The sequence below is a fragment of the Gallinula chloropus genome (assembly GCF_964237585.1).
Source record: "Gallinula chloropus genome assembly, chromosome: 7".
NCBI lineage: Eukaryota > Metazoa > Chordata > Aves > Gruiformes > Rallidae > Gallinula > Gallinula chloropus.
The window spans coordinates 14,063,339-14,084,987 of record NC_140092.1 but is presented as its reverse complement, the minus strand read 5'-3'; the positions used below and the strand labels follow the sequence as shown (position 1 = coordinate 14,084,987).

Here is a 21,649-nt window from a genome sequence, read left to right as displayed (position 1 = left end):
GAGCGGTGAGGACCACCCGGCACGGAGGCTACTCAATGCTGCACCTTCCGGAGCTGCATGAGGTAAAGGCGGCTCCGGGTCCCGCTTCCCTCCGTCCCCGCTCCCCCCCCCTCCTCCCACCGCCCCCGCTCCCCGCCGCCCGCGGCCGGTGGGGGGTGTGCGCGCGCGGAGCTGGGGGGCGGGGGGGGGGCTCTTTGTGGGCCCGGCCGGGTGCGGGGCGGCGGGGCGAGGAGGGGCTGCGGGGCGAGGGGCTGAGGGGACATGAAGTTGCGGGAACAAATGGAAAGTGGAGAGTGGCCTGGCCCCCTCCCCGGGGGGGATCCCGCCGCCGCGGGGGGGGCGGGCAAGGGGCTCGGCGCCGGACGGAGGGGCCGGCGGGGGTGTTTTGTTTGTGCTGGCCGCCGCCTGCCTCCCTCCCTCCCCCTCTCCTGTTGGTTTCTCTGCCTCCTGATAGTTTTGAGGCCTAACTGTTTAGGCCTCGTCTCCGGGCTCTGGGGCCGGTGTGCCGGCTCTGAACCCCAGCTCGGGGCCGGGAATTGAACACCCCGTCCCTCCTCGGGCCGTAACGAGCTCTCGGCCCCGGGTCATCCTTCGATCGAGCCCGAAATTTCATTGTAAAATCGTCGGCTCCGAACTAACAGTGTTGGGCTGGAGCAGCCCCGCAATGAAAGGAGGCGCCGGAGGGGAATGGAAGGGCCGGAGTTGTGGGGAGCGGCGGCGGGCCGGACCTCGCTCCGCCGCCGCCCGGGGCGGGGGGATGCGGTGGGGGCAGCGGCGGGGGGCGCAGCCGGCGGGCTGATAACCGGGGCCTTCTGCGAAATTGAGGGTGAGAAATGGAAAAAGAGGGTTAGAAAGTCGTTTCCATTCTGCTGAACTTTTGTTTTCTGACCGATAGAGGCCGGTAGAGGACTGTGGAGAAGGAAAGTTTATAACCAGCAGCACCAGGATGGACTTCCCTGCTACCCAACCAAAACCTGCTGCCGATGGTAAAATCATCTACTATCCTCCTGGAGTGAAGGAAATTACGGACAAAATTACCAACGATGAGGTGGTTAAACGGTTAAAGGTGAGCAATCCTGACCACCATCCCCTTCCCTGCAACTTTTGCTTCTAAAGGTAAATGTTTCATCGCTGGAAAGGAGAACTGATGGAGAGCTGTTTCCTTGTCATAGTTGAAATGTCTTCTCCTTGCCTGCCTTTATGGGAATGCCAGCTCCCTGCTTTTGCTTAAAAGAGGAGCCATTTTTGTAATTCTTGTAACTCTTGCAAGTTCTCTCAAAGCCAGAGCTCATGCTTTAAACTGTTAATTTGTCTGTGAAATAAATCCATCGTTTAAAGGGAGAGCTCTGAAGCGGAATCACAAATAATAATTGCAGGATATGCTAGTGCAATTTTTTATTGGTAAGATAGAACGTTTTTGTGGGTTCCAGCATTTAAAGCAAGCATAGTTGAGCAGGGGAAGCAAGTAGATCTAGTTGAGGGTATTCTCAACTGAAAAGATAACGCTATTCACAAAGAGCAAAGATTAATTTCCGGTGTTTGTAGATAGAATTTTGAAATTGTTTCCTATGTAAAACCTGCTTCAGATTTTTGCAATTGGGTATAATGCATATTGTTTCTATTTAGCATAACTGGTGCTTGGCAAAGTTGCTAAATTTTCATAAGCAAAAGTGACTGTTACCAGAGCACTTTCTCTGCTCGCTTGACAGCATCCTGGGGGACTGTGAAGCTTATCTCTATTTTTAAAATTTATTAATCTCTCTTTTTTTTTTTTTTCCCTGGAAACATGAAATGTTACAGTGATGCAGTAGTATTATTTCCTAACTCTATGCTGCAAATGGAGAATAAACTTGAGCATTGATCAAATATTGGCACAGCACATTTGTTAATGCTACGGTCTTTGGACCAGAAAGTTGTCGTAACCTGGGATTTGGGCCTGTGCCCAGAGTGAAGTTGTAGTAATCATTTTTGAGAGATCAGAAATACTCTTTCATCCCATGATCTGTTTCCCATCACAACAGTGACCCTACAAAGACTGAAAAATAGAAGTCATGGGCTTGGCTAGTTGGTGCATCAAAAAACGGCCTTACCTAAAAACATGAAGAAGCGTAGGCTTTGTGCTTTGCTTTCAGAGCAGCAAGGCACGTGTCAGTTGTTCCTTGGAAAATGAGCCTTGTCCAGTAATAGTTTTGAAAATTATTAAATGTACAAGTCCAGCCCAGTATTTTCAAAATGCCAGTGGAATATTTCCTTTACAGGAGGAGATCCTAGAGTTTTGACTGGACAGAGACTTTGAATCAAAGTCTGTGTGGAATGGGGAAGAGATGAGTTTTGAGGTACTCGCTGAAATGGGTATTTTATTTTGTCCCAGTTGGAAAACTTGCAGTGGTGAGCTTGTCATTTCTAGGTAATAGGAATAATAGAATTTCCAAGTCACTCTTATATGTTTTGCTAAATTCACGTGTGTGACATTTATCAGGCTCAGAGTAGGTATATTTCTATCTTTTTTTATTGAACAATTCTTAAGATGGTAGACTTAAGTTTAAGTGGGAACAGATACTTTGCTAGGGGACCTAACATCACTGAAACAGCAGAAGATCTTTTTGTATTTTTGTTGGTACTGCTTAATCTGAGTTTGAGGACTTTTTTTTGTCAGATACTGAATTTACTGAAGCATCAAGAAAATTGCAAGTCCTATGTGCCTTAGAACTAAATCAACAAGTATTTTTCTTTTATGTTTTTGTATGGATGTACATGTAATATTTATTTATGAAATCCAAATCTATATATCAACTAAGTTTATGAAAACAAATTCATGTTGGCATGTGGAGTGTTACAGTGATGCAGTGCTTGGGATGAAGGTGGTTGGCAAAGTTTAGTTCAATTAAAAGATAACTTTCTGTGACTTGAAATACGACTTAATATTAAAAGGCAGCTGTAACAGAATGTACAGATTCAGGCTTGAATCAATCTGAAGCTGCAGGATTTTTGCCACCTTCTTGACCATGCGTGTTCTGAAGATGCTCTTTGTGTCTCTTACAGAAGATGTGTGTGTAACTCAGTGTTTTGGCTTTGGGTCAGATCCTGCAAATTCTTGTTCTTTTACCTTACTGAAGTCACAGTCAACTTAATTGGTTACAAATTTGTGTTCTTAATAGCAACTTTTCTGATACTGCATCTGTATTTTTGTGTCCAGACCTTTTCTTGTAATGAAGGCTTTTCTTATTATTGGAACTTGAGACGTTCTGGGCACCTGTCCCAGAGTGCCTGAGCAGCAGCTTTTGTGCCAAGGACTTTTAGAAAGAATGTTTTTCTATCCTTTCCCTCCTCCTGCTTGGGGTTATGGGTAATAAAATGTAGGCCAGATTAACTGACAATGTTTTGATATATCTGCATGATAACATTAGCACTATCCTGAAAATGGAAGTATTGAGGGTTTTAAAATCAACATGCACCTTCTGAGCAGCGTAGGAACGAAAAGCCTCTGGATTGCATATGTATGATGAATGAAACACCAGTTCAGGTGCTTAATGGAGTCAGAGGTGGTTGCTGGTGTGTTAGATTACATTGATGAGTTTGGTGCCTTGTTGGAGTGGGACAGTCGGTACGTGATGTATAGTTTCAGCTATTGAAAAAGTTATTTTAACTGTGGTGTGCTATGGCTGTGGACAAGTGTCCATTTAATAGATCCAATTAACATTAACCAAACTAGCATTTAGCAGAGTTGAAGCTCACTGTACGTTGACTACAAAATTACTGTTATTTGGTTTGTTTTTGGCTAATGTTCCCCTCTAAAGTTCGCTGTTCCAAGTTATATAGTGGTGGGTTTCAGGACTGTAAGTCAGATGTTTGTCAATTTAGTAAGGCTTGTTGGAGAGGTGATAACTTTTCTTTAACAAAGCAATAGAAGTAGAAAACAACAGACAATTCTAAGGCATCCAGGTAGTCCTTCAGTTCCAAAATCAAGCAACCAAATATGAGTTAAGAACACTTGTACTAGTGATATTTTTTCTTGTAAGATAGTTGATGCTTGAAAGAAGTTTTAGAAACTCAGCATCTGCTTTGCTGCAAAGCTCCTCTATGACAATTGATTATTTTTTTTTAAATTCACTATATTTTACTGCCTTGTCAAACTCCAGGTATATATTGTTGTCAGTATACAACTTTCTTCAGTTATTTATATATAACCTTGTCATTACAAGTAAGATTAATAGTAGTGAACTTAATTGTCAGATACACTAAAAATAACCCAATCAATCCAAAATATATGGAGTTTTTCAGAGAGTGGCTTAAACATTAAGCCTTTGTAGGCAAAGCCAGAACTGCCACCGAAAGAAGTGGAGCTTTCTGCTGCTTGTCCCAACCTCTTCTGTACCCTCTCCACAAGCATTTTGTTTTGCCGCATGCGAAAACAGATGGGTGAACAGATCTGGGTTAAAACTTAGGGAGGAAAAAAACCCAAAACCAAACCTTGATTTATCATGAGAGCTCACAAATGGTTGTGCTGGCATAGGGGGAAAAGCAACTTCTTTCTGTGGCAGTCCTGCCTCAGAGTGTTGAAGGAAATTCAGAACTAATTTGAATGTGAACATTTACAAGTGGTGTATTTTGGGCTAGAGATGGGGACTTTTGCTTTGTTTCTGCAAAACTATCTTACCTGCTACATTTTTAGAGTAAAAGAAGTAATGCATGGTAACAGGTTTAGGTAATAGCTTTGTACCACCAATTGCATGCTCTTGTAACGTGTATGATGAGTCTGTACAAAAAAAAAATGAAAGGGAAGGCATTAGTAAAGCAGTGTTTTATTTTACCTATTAGATATCAGTGTAACCAGTGCCAATTCATAAAATCTGTAAAAAGCACATGTAATTAGACACTAAAAATACAAAAGTACAGTAACAGCAAAAAAGAGGAAGTTTCTGAAACTTTCAAGGAGAAAATTAATGATAATTTTGTTTCAGCGTAGAGATTTTTAACAAAGGTTTAAGGCAGGGTAAAAACCTGTCTTTGTGAAATTCTGAGGCTTATCGGTTAGAATTTATTGAGGGCAATACAGTTCCTTATCTAGCTGGGGGTAGCATTCTCTTTTCTGTTTTTCTTGTTTGGGGGAGTGATTTTTCCTTTTGGTTTTGTTGATCAGTCCAGTAGTCATCGTGACTTGGTGACGATCTGGCAGGGCATTTTCTGTGAAAGCTTCTTCCAATTTGCACACCTGCCCACCCCTCTTCCACCCTCTCCCCAGTTCTCCCTCTGTCCTCCATCCCAAGGCCTGGCTTGTGCTAACCTGGAGAATTTAGCACTCCTAATGTGCCTTGAAGTCTTCCTTATCTTGTCCCATGGCATTTCTTAGTTATCTGATATGCATTTGTGCCAGAGTGAAACAAACACTCCCTTCTCCTTCCCATTATCTTTCTGCATGTTCCTTTGGTTATTAGATGTTGGCCTCTCAGTAATCTTTGGAAGATTATCCTTGTATCACTAGAAATAGTTAATACTAGTAATTTATCATATTGTGCACAGGTGTGTTTTATGCATCTGTCACAAAATGTTAAAATTGAGAAAGGTTGCTTTATTTTTAATTTTTTTTTCTTTTTTTTTTCTGCTGCTTAAACATTTTGGAGTAGGCTGGAGATCTGTGAAAGGAAAAAACCCAAAGTTGCTCTTTACTTATGATAGTATTTTTGGATTAGTTAATGGCCACTGTCTGAGGCTGTAGTTAAATGGACCTTTGATCTGTCCTCGCTATGCTTAGGTAGTTATTTTGAAGGAAGCAAAAAAAATGTAAGTTGGAGTATCATCTGGGAGAAGAAAAGCTAATTTATATTGTATCACATGATGGAATTTGGCATGTGTGTGGGGGAGAAGGTATACATACTAAGTATATTGCATTATATTAGTTAATAAATACTATTTGCTGGCAAGAGTTAGATACCTGACAATAGGGTTTTCATGGCTTAGACCTCTGCCTTGCATGTACTTACATGTTTACGTTTAAGAATTCTGAGTCATTTTGTGGAGGTTATATAGCCAGGTTACAGAAATGATCCATAGTTAATTATTCTAACGATTTTAAAACCTCCATTAATTGTATTTAAATGCAGACTACAGTTTGCAATGTTCTTGAGATATTGCTGGCCACATAAGCCTAAAGCCAAATTTCTAATTTGATTTTGCTCATAGTTTAATCTTTTTAATTAGTTTGACTCTTGTAACAATCAAGTTTTTCATTAACTAGGACAGGCCACTAGTCAGAGAAGAAACCTTGTTGTGATTTTCTTTTCCAGTGGAATATTAGGAGTTTGCTTTGTAAATGCCCCAGTTTAATCAGTCCTTAGAGAAACAGTCTGTCTAGGCTCACCCAGTTCACCCAGATGTTACTTAATTTCAAACTGATTGATGATAAGACCCTTTGTTTTTGTATCTGATAATTTTCTTTTGTTACAAGTGCATCAGTAATTAATGGCAATTTCACATGTACATTATTCTTTTAATGGTTTCCTGGCAACAGGAAGATAAATATATTGTGAAAGACAAGAAGCTCCTATTTTAAAGGGGGGAAAACAGAGGGTGCTGAATCAGGAATGAGAACTTCTGTTGATTGACCACCAGAATGGACAGACTAGTTGAGAAGTCCTTAAGCCCTCATTTATTTTACTATGAACCTTCAAAAATTACGAATTTTACTCTTGTGCTAATGCTTTTTTTGGTGAGGTGAGGACATGATGTTAATCACAAGTTCAAAGATGGGGAGCTGAACAGCTACTAAAAGGGGGGAAAAAAACCCAACACAAACAAAAGAAAGGCTTCATGTGCCTGATCTGGCATTTCTAAGCTGTGAATTCTGAAGTGGCTGTGCATACAGTGGCACTCTACATGTTCAGACCACAGGTTCCTTTGGTGTCAGTTATATTTTTGAGTGGCTAGCACTTCTGTAAACCAGGCTTCCTCGTCTCTGCATAAGAACCCAGAAAATGACATTTTCTGTGAAACTTTGTTATAGGCTGTTTAACAGGCACCATAGAGAAACTTTTTAGTAGGTGGAAGGCTAACCTGCAAGACTCCAGGCTTAGCTGTTTCAAAATGTAGTGTAGAATATTCCTTCCTTGCTATGTTTTCCTTCAGTTATAGCCTTCCAGCTTCAGCAAATAAGAAATGAAGCCTTTGGGCAATATGCTTCTCTACCAAACAACCTTGATTAACTCCAGAGCAAGTCCTTTCTGTGGACCGAATAAAGTAATGGCTTCAAGTTTTTGTGTGGTTTCAGTTTGGTATCTTATTTAAAGAAAATAAAAAAACAAAGGAGTATAATCACTTACCAAGTGTATTAACATTTGGATTTATGTGATTAACTAGAGGTTTGAGAAGTATAGGATTGTTTACTTAGGAAAAGAGAGTAATAAGAGTTGTTAGGATAAAAACATGTAGAATAACAAATGACATACTAAATTAGCAATTGTGAGTTTTGCCCCACTCTCCTGAAGAAAGCATTAATTGAAATTAAAACTTAGGGAAATAATTAACCTTCAGTAATTTTTTGGGGGTTAGGAAAGGTGTGGCAAAACAGAACTGAACTGACATTGCATTTTTGCATTAATGATTTATATCAATAAGCATTGCATATGATTGAATCATATAAATTATTTGCTTTAGGTGGGTATACCTGTCACTATAGGGTTTTATGGTATAATATGAGAGCTTTCTTGTGTATTCAGATATTTTAGATAAAGTTTATATATAAAATCTTTGACATATTACTGCATTCTTATGAAGAGTTTGTATGCATAAGTTTGCAAAACAGCAGGAGCCTTAGCTGTATTCAAAGGCTGTAATAAATGAAGTGTTACTCTCTCAACAGCACTATAAAGTGAAAGAAAAATTATCTCTTGATTTGCAGACAGTAATATGGAGATGATTGATAGGAAGGGTAATCAAACATTGTTTCAGGTTACTTTTCTTCCTTGTCTGCTTTAATCAATTTGTATTATTTGTCTACTTAATGCCTATGTGCATCTTTTGCTACCAAAAAGAAAAACAACAGACAACACGGTTAGCAGATCACTCGTTCACAATACATATTTAGGTAGTTAAAGAAACCTAACTTGTCTAGTCCCCAATCTATGTTAAACATTCTTCATATATGAATTTTTTCCAGATTTCAATGTCTTCTTAATCACCATTGTTACCTAGAAATCTAAACCACATGCTTATTATTAGTGTCACTCAAAGCAGTGTGTTTGCTGGCTCTGCAGCTGCAGTAAACTAATGAACTGTATTCCCACTGCTGTGCTGACATCAGAATTTTGGCTGTTGCAAGGCATGATGAAGTACTGTTAAAGGTAAGCAGAGATGAAATTGGCACAAAGTATGTTCCCGCTTAGAAAGGAAGATTGAGAACTTCGTTGTACTTAGATAGCATGGGATATCCAAAGCGCATGTTATATTTATGTGAGACAGATGATAGGTGCTTCTCTGATGGAGGTGTCAGTGTTAGAATCAGGTTTGCAGCCAGAGTGCAGGAAGAAAAGCATTCAAATTTACTCTGATGACTGGTCAGCGTTTTTCATGTCTTAGTTATTCTCAAATGAGTTCCTATTTCTTCCTAGTTTTTCGTAATACTACCTAATGTTAATGGCACTCTATTGTTTGCCTTGAATAGAGCTTGTCACCTTTTCTGAAACACGATTTGGTGTAGTCATTAGTAATTATAGACCTTGTATTATGTTTTTAGTTTTGTATTTTAATATCTTGTGATAGAAATTATGACTTCTATCTCCATTTACTAAAACTTCACAAACTTTTGAAGCAGAGAGTAAGTTTTGTGCTGGCAAAATACATTCATAAGCAGTAGAAACATAGGTATTTTCTGTGACAGAGACATTGAAGATCAAAAAGAAGGAGAAAGAATATTTAAGAGGAGTTTAGAGAAATCAAATATTTTTTGACTCTTCCCTGACCCCCTTTGTTGTTGGCTACAGCACCTGGAAAAATGCACTTGCTTAAAAACAATGGTTAGTGTTTAGTAGTATTTGCTTGCAGTCATTGCAGAATTTCCTTTCCTTTGCAATTGTAGTGTCTGTATCTCTTATGACTTTCTGTGGAAATAACCTCATTGACCATCAGGGTGTAGCTGGAGGTTTGCAGGTTTGTAGGGTTTTTTTTTTTTGGAGGGGGTATTGTCTAAATACTGATCTTTAAATTATTCTAATCACTGCATCTCTCAGGAGAGACCATTGAAAGGCCAACTTAAAACTTGTACTTAATCTGAAAATCTTACTACTGTAGTTTTAAGTGTCCAAGTATTAGTGTATGAAAAATGGAAGGAAAATGTATTTTTGTTTTTCAGTTCACTTTGTATATGTGCTAGCACTTCGTTAGAACAAAAGATTCTAACTTGCTTTCCTAATGAAGTAAGGTTTTTATCTGATCAGCAATTCTAATTTCTTTGCTACTGATGTTCCATGAAGTTACGTTCAAAACTTGCTGGCAGTTGGGCAAAGGTTTCAGAGATGCAAGATTTGTCTAATTGGTGCTGAGCAGAATAGAGACATCTTTATCCAAAGGAAAATGGACTGGCACTGTTAAACATTTCAAAAGGCAGCAGCCCTTGTTCTAGCTGGGATAAAGTAAACTGATTCCCACGTGGATGTTTCAAATGCTGGAGGGAATGTGCTACCCCCTCCCCAGTTCTCCAGGCATGGCACCCAGAGGGAAGTGGGCAGGTAATGCAGGAGGCCAAGGGATGCAGAAGGAAGCGAGTTGTCAGCCCTTTTGGAGGAGAGTGATGGGGAACAGATCTGTTGGAAACTGGTCATTGTTAATTTTGCTGCTTATGATAAAACTAATTTTACATAACAGCAGTAAAGGACAGAAAAAGCTGAAATAAAGCACAAAAACGTCTTAATACTCACCTAACTCAGGCTGGTAGAGGGCTGTGTATTTGAAAATATGACTGATTTTTTTAACTTCAAGTGGTGGGTTTTAGCAATTAAAAATACCTGCATTCCTTGACTGTCTTTGATGAAAATTGCTTGTGTGATTTGCTTTACCCTTTCTGTAATAGCATAAATTACACACTGCCCACCCCCCCCCAAAAACCACGACCACCAAAACAAATACAAAACAACCCTCACTCAAAAGTAGCTAAAGATATCAAAAGATAATTACTTTGTTCTTTCTTGTTTTCTATAGTATCTTTCTTGCATGGTTTGGTTTTTTCTTTTTTAATTTGGCTACTTGGTGTCATGATGGTGGTGCAAATGATGAAGCAAAATATGTGCAGTGAAAATAGAGTTGAAATTAGGGAGAGAAAGAAAAATTGTGGTTTGAACCATATGATGATGCCATAGTGTGGATGTGAAAAGAAGTTTGTTAAAGTTTTTTCTTGGGGAAAAAAAAAAAAACCCAAACCAGATTGACTTATGTTACCAATGTAATGAAATGAAAATGCCATTGGATATTTCCCCTTAAAATTTTTACCTTCGGAGAACAGTCAAAGTAGGGCAAATCCTGTTATTCTAATATTTTTGCGTTTTAATAATTTTCTTTTTCTGGTACTCTTTGAAAATATATGAATGTACTTAATTATCCAAAATGCAGTAATAGTTATCAGTAATAAACTCATTGTTGAAATTGAATCAAGCCATAGTCATAATTTAATAGGGAACTAATTGAAATTATGTTTTGAGGAATATAAAAATTGTTCTTGTGATTTTTAAAGAAGTGACCCAGTATCAGGTTTTACTCAACTCTTTTTGACTGTGGTGGCCTTCCATGGGCTTTAGTCCTGATGTCCTAGTCAGAAAGGATAGTTTTTCTTTAAAAGTCTTTGTTTACATAAAAGCGAAGAGGAATCATTCAGAAATTGTGCTCCCTTGTTCACACAATGGCAAAATGTGTTATTGTAGGGGAAGTGAAGGGAAGTTTAATTCTTAACCTGTTGCAATGAGGAGAAGGAAATAAAGTAAACTCAGTACTTTTAATGGTAGCAACAGAATTCTGCATTCTGGGGGGAGGTGCAAAAGGTTACCTTGTATGTTTGAGTTTTGCAGGTGGTTCTCTCTCAGCACTGCTGCAGAGTTGACATTCATTCTCTTACAAAGCCATGCAAGGCAACTTTAAAGCTTTTTGCTGAAAATACGTGTTTATTGAAATACCTTTTTCACTCATCCTTTGTAGTTGCAGTAAGCATGTGTCACTATTTCTGAAAAACTTCCAATCCATCTCTTCTCTAAAGCTCCTACTTCTGCTATCACCAGTAAAATTCCAGTGGCAAGAAAAGAAGTACTATTTTTGCCTGTGTGAAGTCAGTAAATGAAGGTCTAGGAGCTACATTTGTGAGCTGTTAGTGACATTTTTTCCTAGAAAATATGTGTAGAATATGAAAGTAGGCATAACTCTGCAGCCTAAGGGAAATTGGGAAATCTGGAAATTAGATTTCAGCTTTGTTCCAATTGGAACTGGTAGTCTAGACTGCTGTAAAATCATGAGAATTTTGCTTTAGGAAATGGGAGGGCTCACCAAGTACTAAAACTGTATCTTTGTGTAATATATATGCATGGGTACAACTGGAAGTAGGTCAGTAGAAAACCTAGGAAGTTGTAAAAAAGTAATTAAAAAAAAATCTTTGAACTAGGAGTGAAAACTAAGTTAAAGGACTGTTGCTAAACCTTGGTTGGGAAAGCATCAGTGGCATGTCATGTTAACCAAAGTTGCTCTCATTCAATCCTAGCCTTTATTTCTCTTTAAAGCTTAAAATACCCTCAGTCAGATCACAAAGTGAAAAGGCTGCTGGGTGGTGTTTTTTTTTGTTTAATTTTGAAACATTTTCTAATTGTTCTAACTATAGGTTCTTAGGCAAATCTGAGCGTTTTGGTCTGAGTTGGATTTGTTATGTAGATTAAAACATACTCATCCTAGAGCTGCAGCTCTGTGTGCCACTGCATTTCTGATGCTAAAACTGGTTTCTAATGTACATACAGATCTGTGAGGATGGAGGCACCACCACGTTTTATCAAGCAATGAAGCTGGTATGAGACATATATTCAGGGACTGTTACACCATCTCTGCCTCCTGACAAATCATACTGTGGAGCTGTGGCCTAATTCACATCATCTTGAGACTTCAGAGTCTGACTTCTCTCTGTGTATGGGCTGTGATGAGTTTGAAGTTTCAGTACACATCACTGTCTGTCAGCACTTTGTTTAAAGGCCTGGCATCATGCAACATCCCCATAGAATTATTTTTAAAACTAGCTCATTACTTTAAGGTTTTATAAATGAGGAAAATACTAATTGTTAGCATTTTTAGAGGATTTATTGATGTCAATCTTCTGCTTGAAAAATTTCCTCAGGAGGGTGAAAAGGTGTGGAGGGTTAAATAATGACAGGTTAGTTCTGCAGGGTATTGTAAGTCAGTTTAGTAATCTGAGCTGACCTGCCTAGTGGGTATTTTAGTCAAAAGCAAGTTAATTTATCTAAAATTAGAAAAGGCAAGTCCTCTTTACAGAGTTCCAGAATTGTATTTTGGAAGCTTGTAATGCTGACACTGTTGCACCTGACTACTTTCAGCACTCTGAAGTTGCTGCTGATACTGGAAGAAACAGTTACTCATCCTCAGCACTGCTGCCCTTGCTGTTCAGGGAGAATAATGATTCAAAGACATTTGCCTTACTTGAGTCAGCAGCACTCTCAAAGTCATAGAAACAAATCAAGTTTGAGGAGTAAGAGGAGAAAAGTAAAAAATTGGATGTGTGCTGGAGCAACAGAGGGAGAAATCTGGCAGATTTGGGTTGACTCTCACTGTCGTAAAACTGTACCCTGAGATATTCTACCAACATCCCTCACCCCTCGATTTGGTGAAGCAGTATCTGTATACAAAATTGTGTCCCTTGTTTCAGAGAGCTGCCAACTGAAGTGTAGCAAATGATGTGCTACCCTTCCAGCCTGAAAAAGAAACTAAGATACAGCGGATGGTCTCTGGTTAGAAACAGTTGAAACTGGTGCCACTGTTATACACAGACCTCTGGATTGTGCTGGTGCCAGTAAGTTTGAACTAACTGAACGTTGAGGAATCCATGGTGAATTTTCTAATGTTTCAGCTGACTGGCTGCTGTAATGGATCATAGAGTTCATCCTAATACATGACTGCTTCCAAAATAAATGTATTTTATATTGGAATTCAGAATTGGTGTGGTAATATTTAGTGAGAGGTACTTACATGTACTTTTCCTTTCACTGCAGATGTTCGGTTTCCTCTTTTTTTCTCTATCTTTCCCATTTGTACAAAAAAAATAATTTTGGGTTTCAGTGTTTTTCAGGCCTCCCTAAGCCCCATGGCTCACAGTTCTGTAGTGGTATTATGATTATGAGATGTGGTCTTTGATGTTTAGACTGGTCTTTTCCTGTTCTGCGCTCCAAACTACTGAGTCTTGTGCGGTGACTTCAACTAGAGTAGGCGGTACAGGCCAGTGCTTGCAAACAGATTTGTCTTCACGCCAGCTCTCATGCTTACTTTTTTTCCTCCTCATAATGCCTGCTGTAATTGATTGTTCTTTAAACAAAGACTTGCACTATCTTACAGAATGTCTATCTGTAGAGGAACGTGTCTGTGCATACATACACATATATACGGGTGAATCTGTATTTCCAGATAATCACACATTCAGAAAAACTTTGCACTACGCAACAGATAGGCACCATAAATCGCTTTCTCCTCATGCCCCACCCCAAGCACGAGCTGATAAATTCAAGTAGTAGAATCTTTTTTTATGTCATCCAAGAGCAGCAGCATTATTAACACTCCCCAGGGCTTGTAGCAGGGGCAGACCACAGACTTTACTGTTGCACATGAAGCTCTTCCAGAATTATTCACAGACAGTGAAAACCTTTTTTCAGGTATTACTCATTTAACTCATATGTCTTACACTTTGGTGATTGAGAGTTGTGCAGAATATATTGTTAAGGGCTACCTGATAGGCCAAAAATCCAGCTGCTGTTGAAAAATGTTTGAACATCATAACTTACTTTTTGAAGAGACAGTGTTTGCAAGGAGCTGACACTTTCGTGGTAGTGTATGCACTGAAATTCTGTAGTTGTCAAACTTCAACCAACTTCAGAACTGAATTTCACTCATTTTTCTAGTAGTAATTTGTTTGTATATGGAAATTTATATGAAAATAGCTGCATGGGAATGTTGCCAGAGACTATTGGATGAAGTTGTATGAATGATTTTGATTATACAAATCCTCACTTTGAAATACTATATTTTATTTCATTATCGAGTGGGTTTGTGGCTTGTTGGTTTTAGTTGTTGTATTTTGCATTATTATTAAAGCAAATCTTTATTTGTATTCTTCAATTCAGAAAGCTTCAAAGTAATAGTTAAGAAATGAATGTGTGGATATGCTTTCACCAGTCAGTAACATATTGGTATTCCTGGGGTTCAGTCTTACTGCTTGTAAATAAATTATGGAGACCTTAAGTGAGTCTTGATTCAAGATTTCAAAATTACCTTTCAAGTCTTTAACGTTATATGAAAAAACCCCAATCTGTAACTGATAACATCTGTAACCAGTGGATCAAATGTTTAGAGGTTTGACCAATACAGAGAAGCTTAGGTACATTGATACACGTTGCAAAGGGAAGCTAGGTAGAGTCCAGTATCAAATTTACTATCAACTCTTCATGCTGTCTTAATTCAGACCAAAACGCATGCAAAAGCATCATACTGAAAAAGCAGGGGGAAGTATTCTGAGCCTCTCTGAGATTGCTTACTACAAGATACTGCTTTCTCACCCAGAAGAAGTGATAAGCATGCAGGATACAAATTGCTTTAGTTGGAACAATGTACTGAGTGATGGAGAATCACTTTTCTAGCACTCGGCCCTTCACAGGGACTTGCACTCTTCACAGGACTCAACTGTCTTCTGAAGTCCTTCCTCCTTTTGACAGCTGAAAGTAGATCCTAAGCAAATTCAATGCAAATGGTGTAGACACAGTGTGAATTCTCGTGCAGGTGGCTACTATCTGATTTGTATGTTACCCCATGATTTTACTGCTGTCAAGATAATTCTGTGTGTGAGCAGTTGGAGCTCTGGTAAAAGGCAGATGCGTAAGGTTAAAGCTGAGCACAGCAGTGGTTTCAGGCAGGCAGCAGGAGACATCATTGTCCATCCTTCAGTTGCCTTTGCTGGATGTTTCTCTGTTTTTGCTTCTTTGTACAGGGCTGTATTTACTACTAGTAAGGAAATGCCTAGTAGTAGCATCTGGGAGTAACACCTTCTGGCTCTGCCTGGCTAGGAATTTTAGCCCTATCCTGATTACAGTTATGTCCTTTACTCTCAACATCTGAAATCTAATACTGTGATTAGTCTCATTGTGAATGTATTAGTATTTTGGGAGTATCTAATACAGCTGAAGCATTTTCCTCACTATAAATTACTTGGGCAGCAGCAACTTGTTGGCTCCTCCTCCACTAATTTCCCATACAATTCAGAGTCAAATGTTAGGTCTCAGCCCTTTTCTTCAGGGTGCTAAATGGCTTCAGCCTAATGTCTGGATTTTATGCCCCAAAGATTACAGTTGACAGCTTTTGTCTCTTGATCATAAACTTTAGCCAGCAGCATTTTTAGAATGTTCAGTGAACTCCTGCAGCTATTGAAGGCTGTTGCAAGCCCCACAACCTGCAGGCCAAAGTGGACTTCTGAAGTCTTCCTCTCTCACTGTAAATATGTGTTGTGGTATGTTTTGGTTTTAAATCGAAAAAAACTCAACCACGAAAAAACACTCCAACCCAAAATACAACACACACCTCCTCCACTCCCCCCACCCCAACCAGTAACACACATTCATCCAGAATAAAATATCGCACTGTTAGAGTTTTCTTTTTAGGATGAGAAGATGAGAAAACAAACAGCAAGATATATTCCATGGGGTTTTTTGTGTAAACTGTTTCAATATGCTACTGACCTGCATGCTACCATCATGAGAGTGATTTAAAAAAACCCAACTAACAAACCTACAAAAAAACATTCACAAAAACCCAAAACCAGCCTCCAGAACACAAATGAGTTTTGTCCTGCTTTGGCTTTTGAAGAATGAAAGCAATGAAACTTCATGTATTTTAAATCTTGTATATGCAGCTTGAGGCACACACAAGAAACTTATATGGGGTTTGGGACCTGAAGGCAATAACCATACAGTCTAGAGTCCTTTTAGGTAAAAGTTAGATTTTTGTACTTACATAATGTCTTGCATATGCTTAAGAATGATCAAGTGGACAGTCACCTGGTAAACTAGTTATCATTTGTTTGTGGAGTTTGTATGTGAGAGATCTGTTGTGATCTTTCCTTGGTACTGTTTCTCCTCCTTTTCCCAGTTTTCTCAATCATTGGGATTTTTAGTATTTTTTTTTTTTGTTTTAGCTGCTCTTTAAATCTCCAGTACATGTGTGAACTCCAGACTACTATTCCAGGGTCACTGCAGGTGACCAAGTAGAGTTGAGTCTCTCTTCAGCGTTTTGTCAGAGGAAGGAAAACAAAGAACATTGTAAACAATGAGGTGTTACTTTTGCTTGTGGCTTCAGGCCACTTCAGTCCAGTACTGTTGATGAAGCCTGCACCTTCTTATGTCTTCTGAGCAATCGTCATTTTGTAGGCTGAGGCTTGCTGCCTGTCTCTGAGCTTGGCCCTGTCCCTGTCACAGACCAAATCCTCTGCCAATGTGTACCAAATTTATGTTCATGTTTGGAGTACTGGTGGTATTGTTCCAGGTGTCTGGTCTTATAACGTGAATCAGCTGCATCTTCCAGCTGTTCCTCACTGCTGCAGGATATGCACTGTCTTGAGACAGTGGTTCTGCTTTATTGGTAGAATCTATTGAGTAAGTTTAAATAACTGTACTCTGAGAAACTAAAATATAGCAGGCAATAAAGTATTTCTACTAATTATTAAGCTAGGTGTTAAAGTCATTTTAGGGGTATAGCCTTAAGAAGTGGATTGACTTCTAGGTTTGTGCTTTTGGGGTTGAAATTTCTCAGATTTTGTTATGGAGAGGGTAAGTGATTTTTTTTTTTTTCTGGGTGAACATGACAACATGTTTTGCAAACACACAGCTACTAAGTTACTATGCCATGAGTTTTTTAAAGTATGTCAGACCTCTGAAGTTTTCCTATGATCCCTGCTTTAGGTGTTCTTTATGAGAATGTAGGTGCCAGCTATTTAAATGATATTCAGTATTTGCAGGATGCTGATTTCAACAATGTAGTTTAATGAAATACCATTTTAATCTAAATTTGGTATGGTTAATTCTGAGACTGGAAGTCAATAGTACGTTTAAATATATAAAAAGTGCATATTTAAATAAAAAATTGTATATAGTGGCTTTTTAGCCTTTAACTTTGAAAACCCTGCCTTACTTGAGTTCTAGTTACATGATTCCCCCCCCTGAAAATCCCATACTTTGTCTTAGATAATGAAATTGTTTTACAAGTTGGAGAGCTTCAGAATAAAGCAAAAGTGAATGTAGAAGTTAAAATGGGAAAAAGTTACGGAATTCAGGTGATATGAGTAGGCTTGCTGAGAATAGCCTGGGGAATCAATGTCTAATGGTGGGTACCTGGTATCTGTAGTGGGAATGGTCATACTGTGAAGTCTGTTTCCAGCAAAGAAAGGAAATAGCATCACTCTCTATGGTTTTTGGGACATTGGTGATAGTTAACGTGTTTCACTAAAAGTGAATTCAGGAAGACTCTGTATTGGAACTTCTTAATAAAAATTAGAAATATTTTGAAAACATTAAAAAAACCCCTCACAAAACCACAACAAAAAGTGTCTTGCATGAACACTTTATTTCTGATGCATTACCTGCTACTTATCTTAGGAAAATCAGCAGCTATAAAACTGTGATTACATATGAAGAATGTTGAGGGACAGGTACAGCAGTTACGGGCATATTTGAGCTGTCCACAAGACAAGCATTTGATGGAATTGATAGCAAAATAGTTGCAGAACTCTTGTGGAGGAAATTGGGAGTTACTTAAAGATGTCAAAATACTAGAGAAGAATTACCAGTCGAGACTTTATTAGACTGAAATTAAAATAGCTGCAGAAAGTCAACAAAGCCACCACAGCCCTCTAAAATAGTACTGCTAATCCAGAAAGGTATAGTAGAGCTCTGTAAAAGCAGTATTTTGATTTTTTTTTTTAATTTAAAAATGTGTTTTGGAAAGAGAATACATATTTTGGATGGGGGATAATTTTTGGTCATCTCAATATAGCTCTATGACTTAATGATATTGTTAAAATGTTCAGCAAAGTTAGAACTGAGTTAAAACAGTCACGTGACTGGTGATTGGGAGTAAACATCAAGATCCAGCAAGTAAAAACATGCAAGATAGACATGAATGGGAAAAGGTCTGGGGTTTTTCTGTTGTCCTTCCCCCTGCAGTTTCTTGCCTTGCCTTTTTAATTTTTACTTTTTCCTTGGACATATAAATGCACTTCACTCATTTTTCCAGACTGGAAATACTGTATCATGAAATGAACAGTAAAAACTTTTACATGTGAAGTCCTCCAAAATGTTTTCTGTAAATAATATGTTAAATTTGAAATATTTCCACACCTTCATATTGGCAATTATGATGGTAATATTGCAAGTTAAATTTATTGAAGATGTTTCATATTCTTGTTGTTACCTACATTATAATAAAATACAGAGGCTTGTCATGTTAATTTTCCAGGCTTATTTCTCAGAAATTGAATATCCTACATAGAATCATTGCACCTTTAGCATCATCCTGTTGCACAGCGATGTGGATTTGACTTTCATATCCTTGTATCAGCAACATTAGCATCTTTTATTTTTCCTTTATCCTCCCACCACACTTGAAAGAAAACATTAAGCATGGAAAATTTCTTAATATATTTTTATTCTTTTAACATGTATTGAAAATCAGGCTTTATTACTAAGGATATTAGTCATTATTCAGATTAAAATAATTTAAACATGTTACGTTAATTCTACCAATGCAGTCCTTTCCGTAAACTAAATATAGGTAATTTTATTCATTCTTATTAAAGAATTAAATAAGATTTCTAGGCAGGAAACCACTCCAGATAGGTTTCAGGTCCAATTTTTCACACACCAATTTTTTTTTCGTATGCTTTTAAGAATTTCCAAAAACTTTGTTTTTAATGGGGCTATTTAAAAATACCTTGAAGCCACCAGCCACATAAAGAGGAAGGCAATTTCTGCATTTCGCCTTCAGTCCTGTTTTTGAGGTTGCTAGCTGCCTGAAGAAGAAACTTCACTGTGTGTGTTAATAATATAGATAGTAGTGCTCAACAGGTGGCAGAATTTTCTGGTAAAATAGTGCTTTGTTGGAGAAAGCTAATGTTTCTGAAACTTTGCAGAAGTGTATGTGGGTTGGTAGGTGCTTAGCTGGTACACCACCAGCCCCTGGCTGCAGCAAGATGAGCAGGAAAGTCCCTGTTAGGCAGTGCCTGCTGGGGAGCAGATTCTGGTTTGATGTGCTGTTGGTTAGGGGGTTTTTATTGTTGTTACTGGTTGCTAGCATAAGTTTTGATTGTGAAATATCAAAACTTTTTACAGTTCTGATTTTTGTCTAGCCAATAACCCACATTGTCTGTATTCTAGGCAATCTTTGCTAATGTGAGAATCCTTTATTAAGCCTCCCGTAGATGACGGGCACATAGACAGTGCACTTTTATCATGAGAGATGTGTGTGCTCTGGGGTTTCCTGTAACTTATATCCTAATCTTCTGTCCTAAGGTTCAGTGGAGTCTGGCTTCTAAAGACACCAGAAAGTGCATGGTGTGGCTGAAGAGTATTTTCTCGTTCTCCTTGATACCTTCTTGTGCTGCTGAGTATGGTGGTGTTGGGTGCAATTGCCAGTCCTTGGACGAGTTTCACAAAAGAAATTCTAGTTTATTTATTCTTGGTCACAGACTGTGCTGTCAGAGCTAAAGATCACGGTACAAATATTTTGCATAATTTTCTGCTTCAGTAAGTATAGAAAGTTTTCAACTCGCCACAATTTACAAAATAGCTAAAATAGGAAAAAAACCACCACACCTTTTTTTGGTCTCATTTATGAATTATGTTGGAACACAGGCAGTCAAGAGAGCTTGGTGTGCTTCATACAAACCCACTGCTTCTGGATGACTGAGTTAGGAAGACTGTATGATCTATAATGGGGTGTACCTGCACAGTGGTGTAGAAATAGACATGGATATAGTCTTTAAAATACTGGTATTGCTGGAAGCATAGTCGTATGTTAATGTGAAACTCATAACACATCATCTTATGAGAACTGAGACTAAATACTCACTTCAGAATTAATCCTTGCAATTCACAGTAGAAATGAAAATGCCATTGTTGTTCTTGTCCAGTGCAACCTTCTCTTTGGAAATGAGTTATCTACAGCAGTGAGGTGGTTATAAATGATCCTCTCCTTCACATCTGGAGACTATTATCAAAGTGTTTGGGAAACTTCATATGGAAATAGAAACTCCTTCACTGTGGGGAATACACTGCTAAGACTTTTTTTTTTTTTTCCCTCAGCCGTAACACTCACTACTATACCTAGGGGAAAAGGACTGTTTAATGAAATGCTTCTAACTGATGGTGTCTTGAATTATCATTAAAATGTTTGAAGAATGGGCTCTTTTTAGGCCCTCTGCAAATACTCTTTTGTTATTCATCTATATATATGGAAGTGAAATTTCTGAGAACTTAAAAGACTTTCACTGTTTTACTTTATGAATCTTCTTTAGACTACTTAATTGCTAGACTTTGGCAGGAAAATTGGAAAGAATCTCATTACAAATCTTTCCAGTAATAAAGACTAGATAATGCCAAAGACTGGATTTCTTTTAAAAAATATAATAAAAAGCATCAGTGCTATGGCACCACACTGAAGGCATGGATGTGTACGAGATGGTAACACGAGTGTGAAGAGATAATTTTGCTAATAAATATGTGCACTGTCTCCTACTTATCTTTATTTGAGAAAAAAATACAAATATATTGTTAAAATGTGTGATTTGATCCACAGTATTATAATTTGTCATAGAAAAAAAAAAGTGAAACCATTTAAAACATGGATAACAAAATACTTGAAAGATTTCAGTATGATAGGGTCAAGCTAACAATATATTTCAACATTTCTGAAATTAAAATTACTTTAAAAAGTCTTGGGCTGAGTAGCTAAGTATTGTCATGCATCAAAAGTTGACTGTAAAGAAAAAGTAGATTTAAAGAAATAAATTCTATTGATGACAAACCATACTGTGACCTAAGGGTAGTACTCTGCACACTTGAAAACCTTTCAGCTGTTTGGGAACCAAGGAACATGGTTAATTGAGTTGGTTTGGTTGATCACAATCAAGGAGGATTCCACAGAATTCCTGACTTACTGGGGTGGATCTAGTGGAAGCTTTTAGTCTTAAATGCCAATAAAAGCAAGGTGAGGAAAAGAAGGTGACAGAAAGGAAGATTATTTGCTGATTTTATGAAGTTTTCAAGCACTAAGGAAAGACTGATGCATCAGTCTAGGCTGCTCAGTGAAATCTTTCACCGGACAGCTTCTGTCCAAGAATCTAATAGAACTTGATGCTGAGTAAGGAGCCAGA

General features: G+C 38.3%; 1 protein-coding gene across 1 annotated transcript in view; it reads left to right on the top strand.

Annotated features, from left to right (window-relative positions):
* Positions 1 to 35: 35 nt before the first annotated feature.
* The window catches only part of PDS5A (PDS5 cohesin associated factor A), a gene marked incomplete at its 5' end in the record, with an annotated part of 78,593 nt that continues 56,979 nt past the window's right edge, over positions 36 to 21,649 (top strand). Inside the window, 2 exons of the mRNA XM_084266730.1 lie at positions 36 to 62; positions 896 to 1,066. Coding sequence (XP_084122856.1) covers positions 36 to 62; positions 896 to 1,066 — 198 coding nt within the window. The remainder of the gene's footprint in view (positions 63 to 895; positions 1,067 to 21,649) is intronic.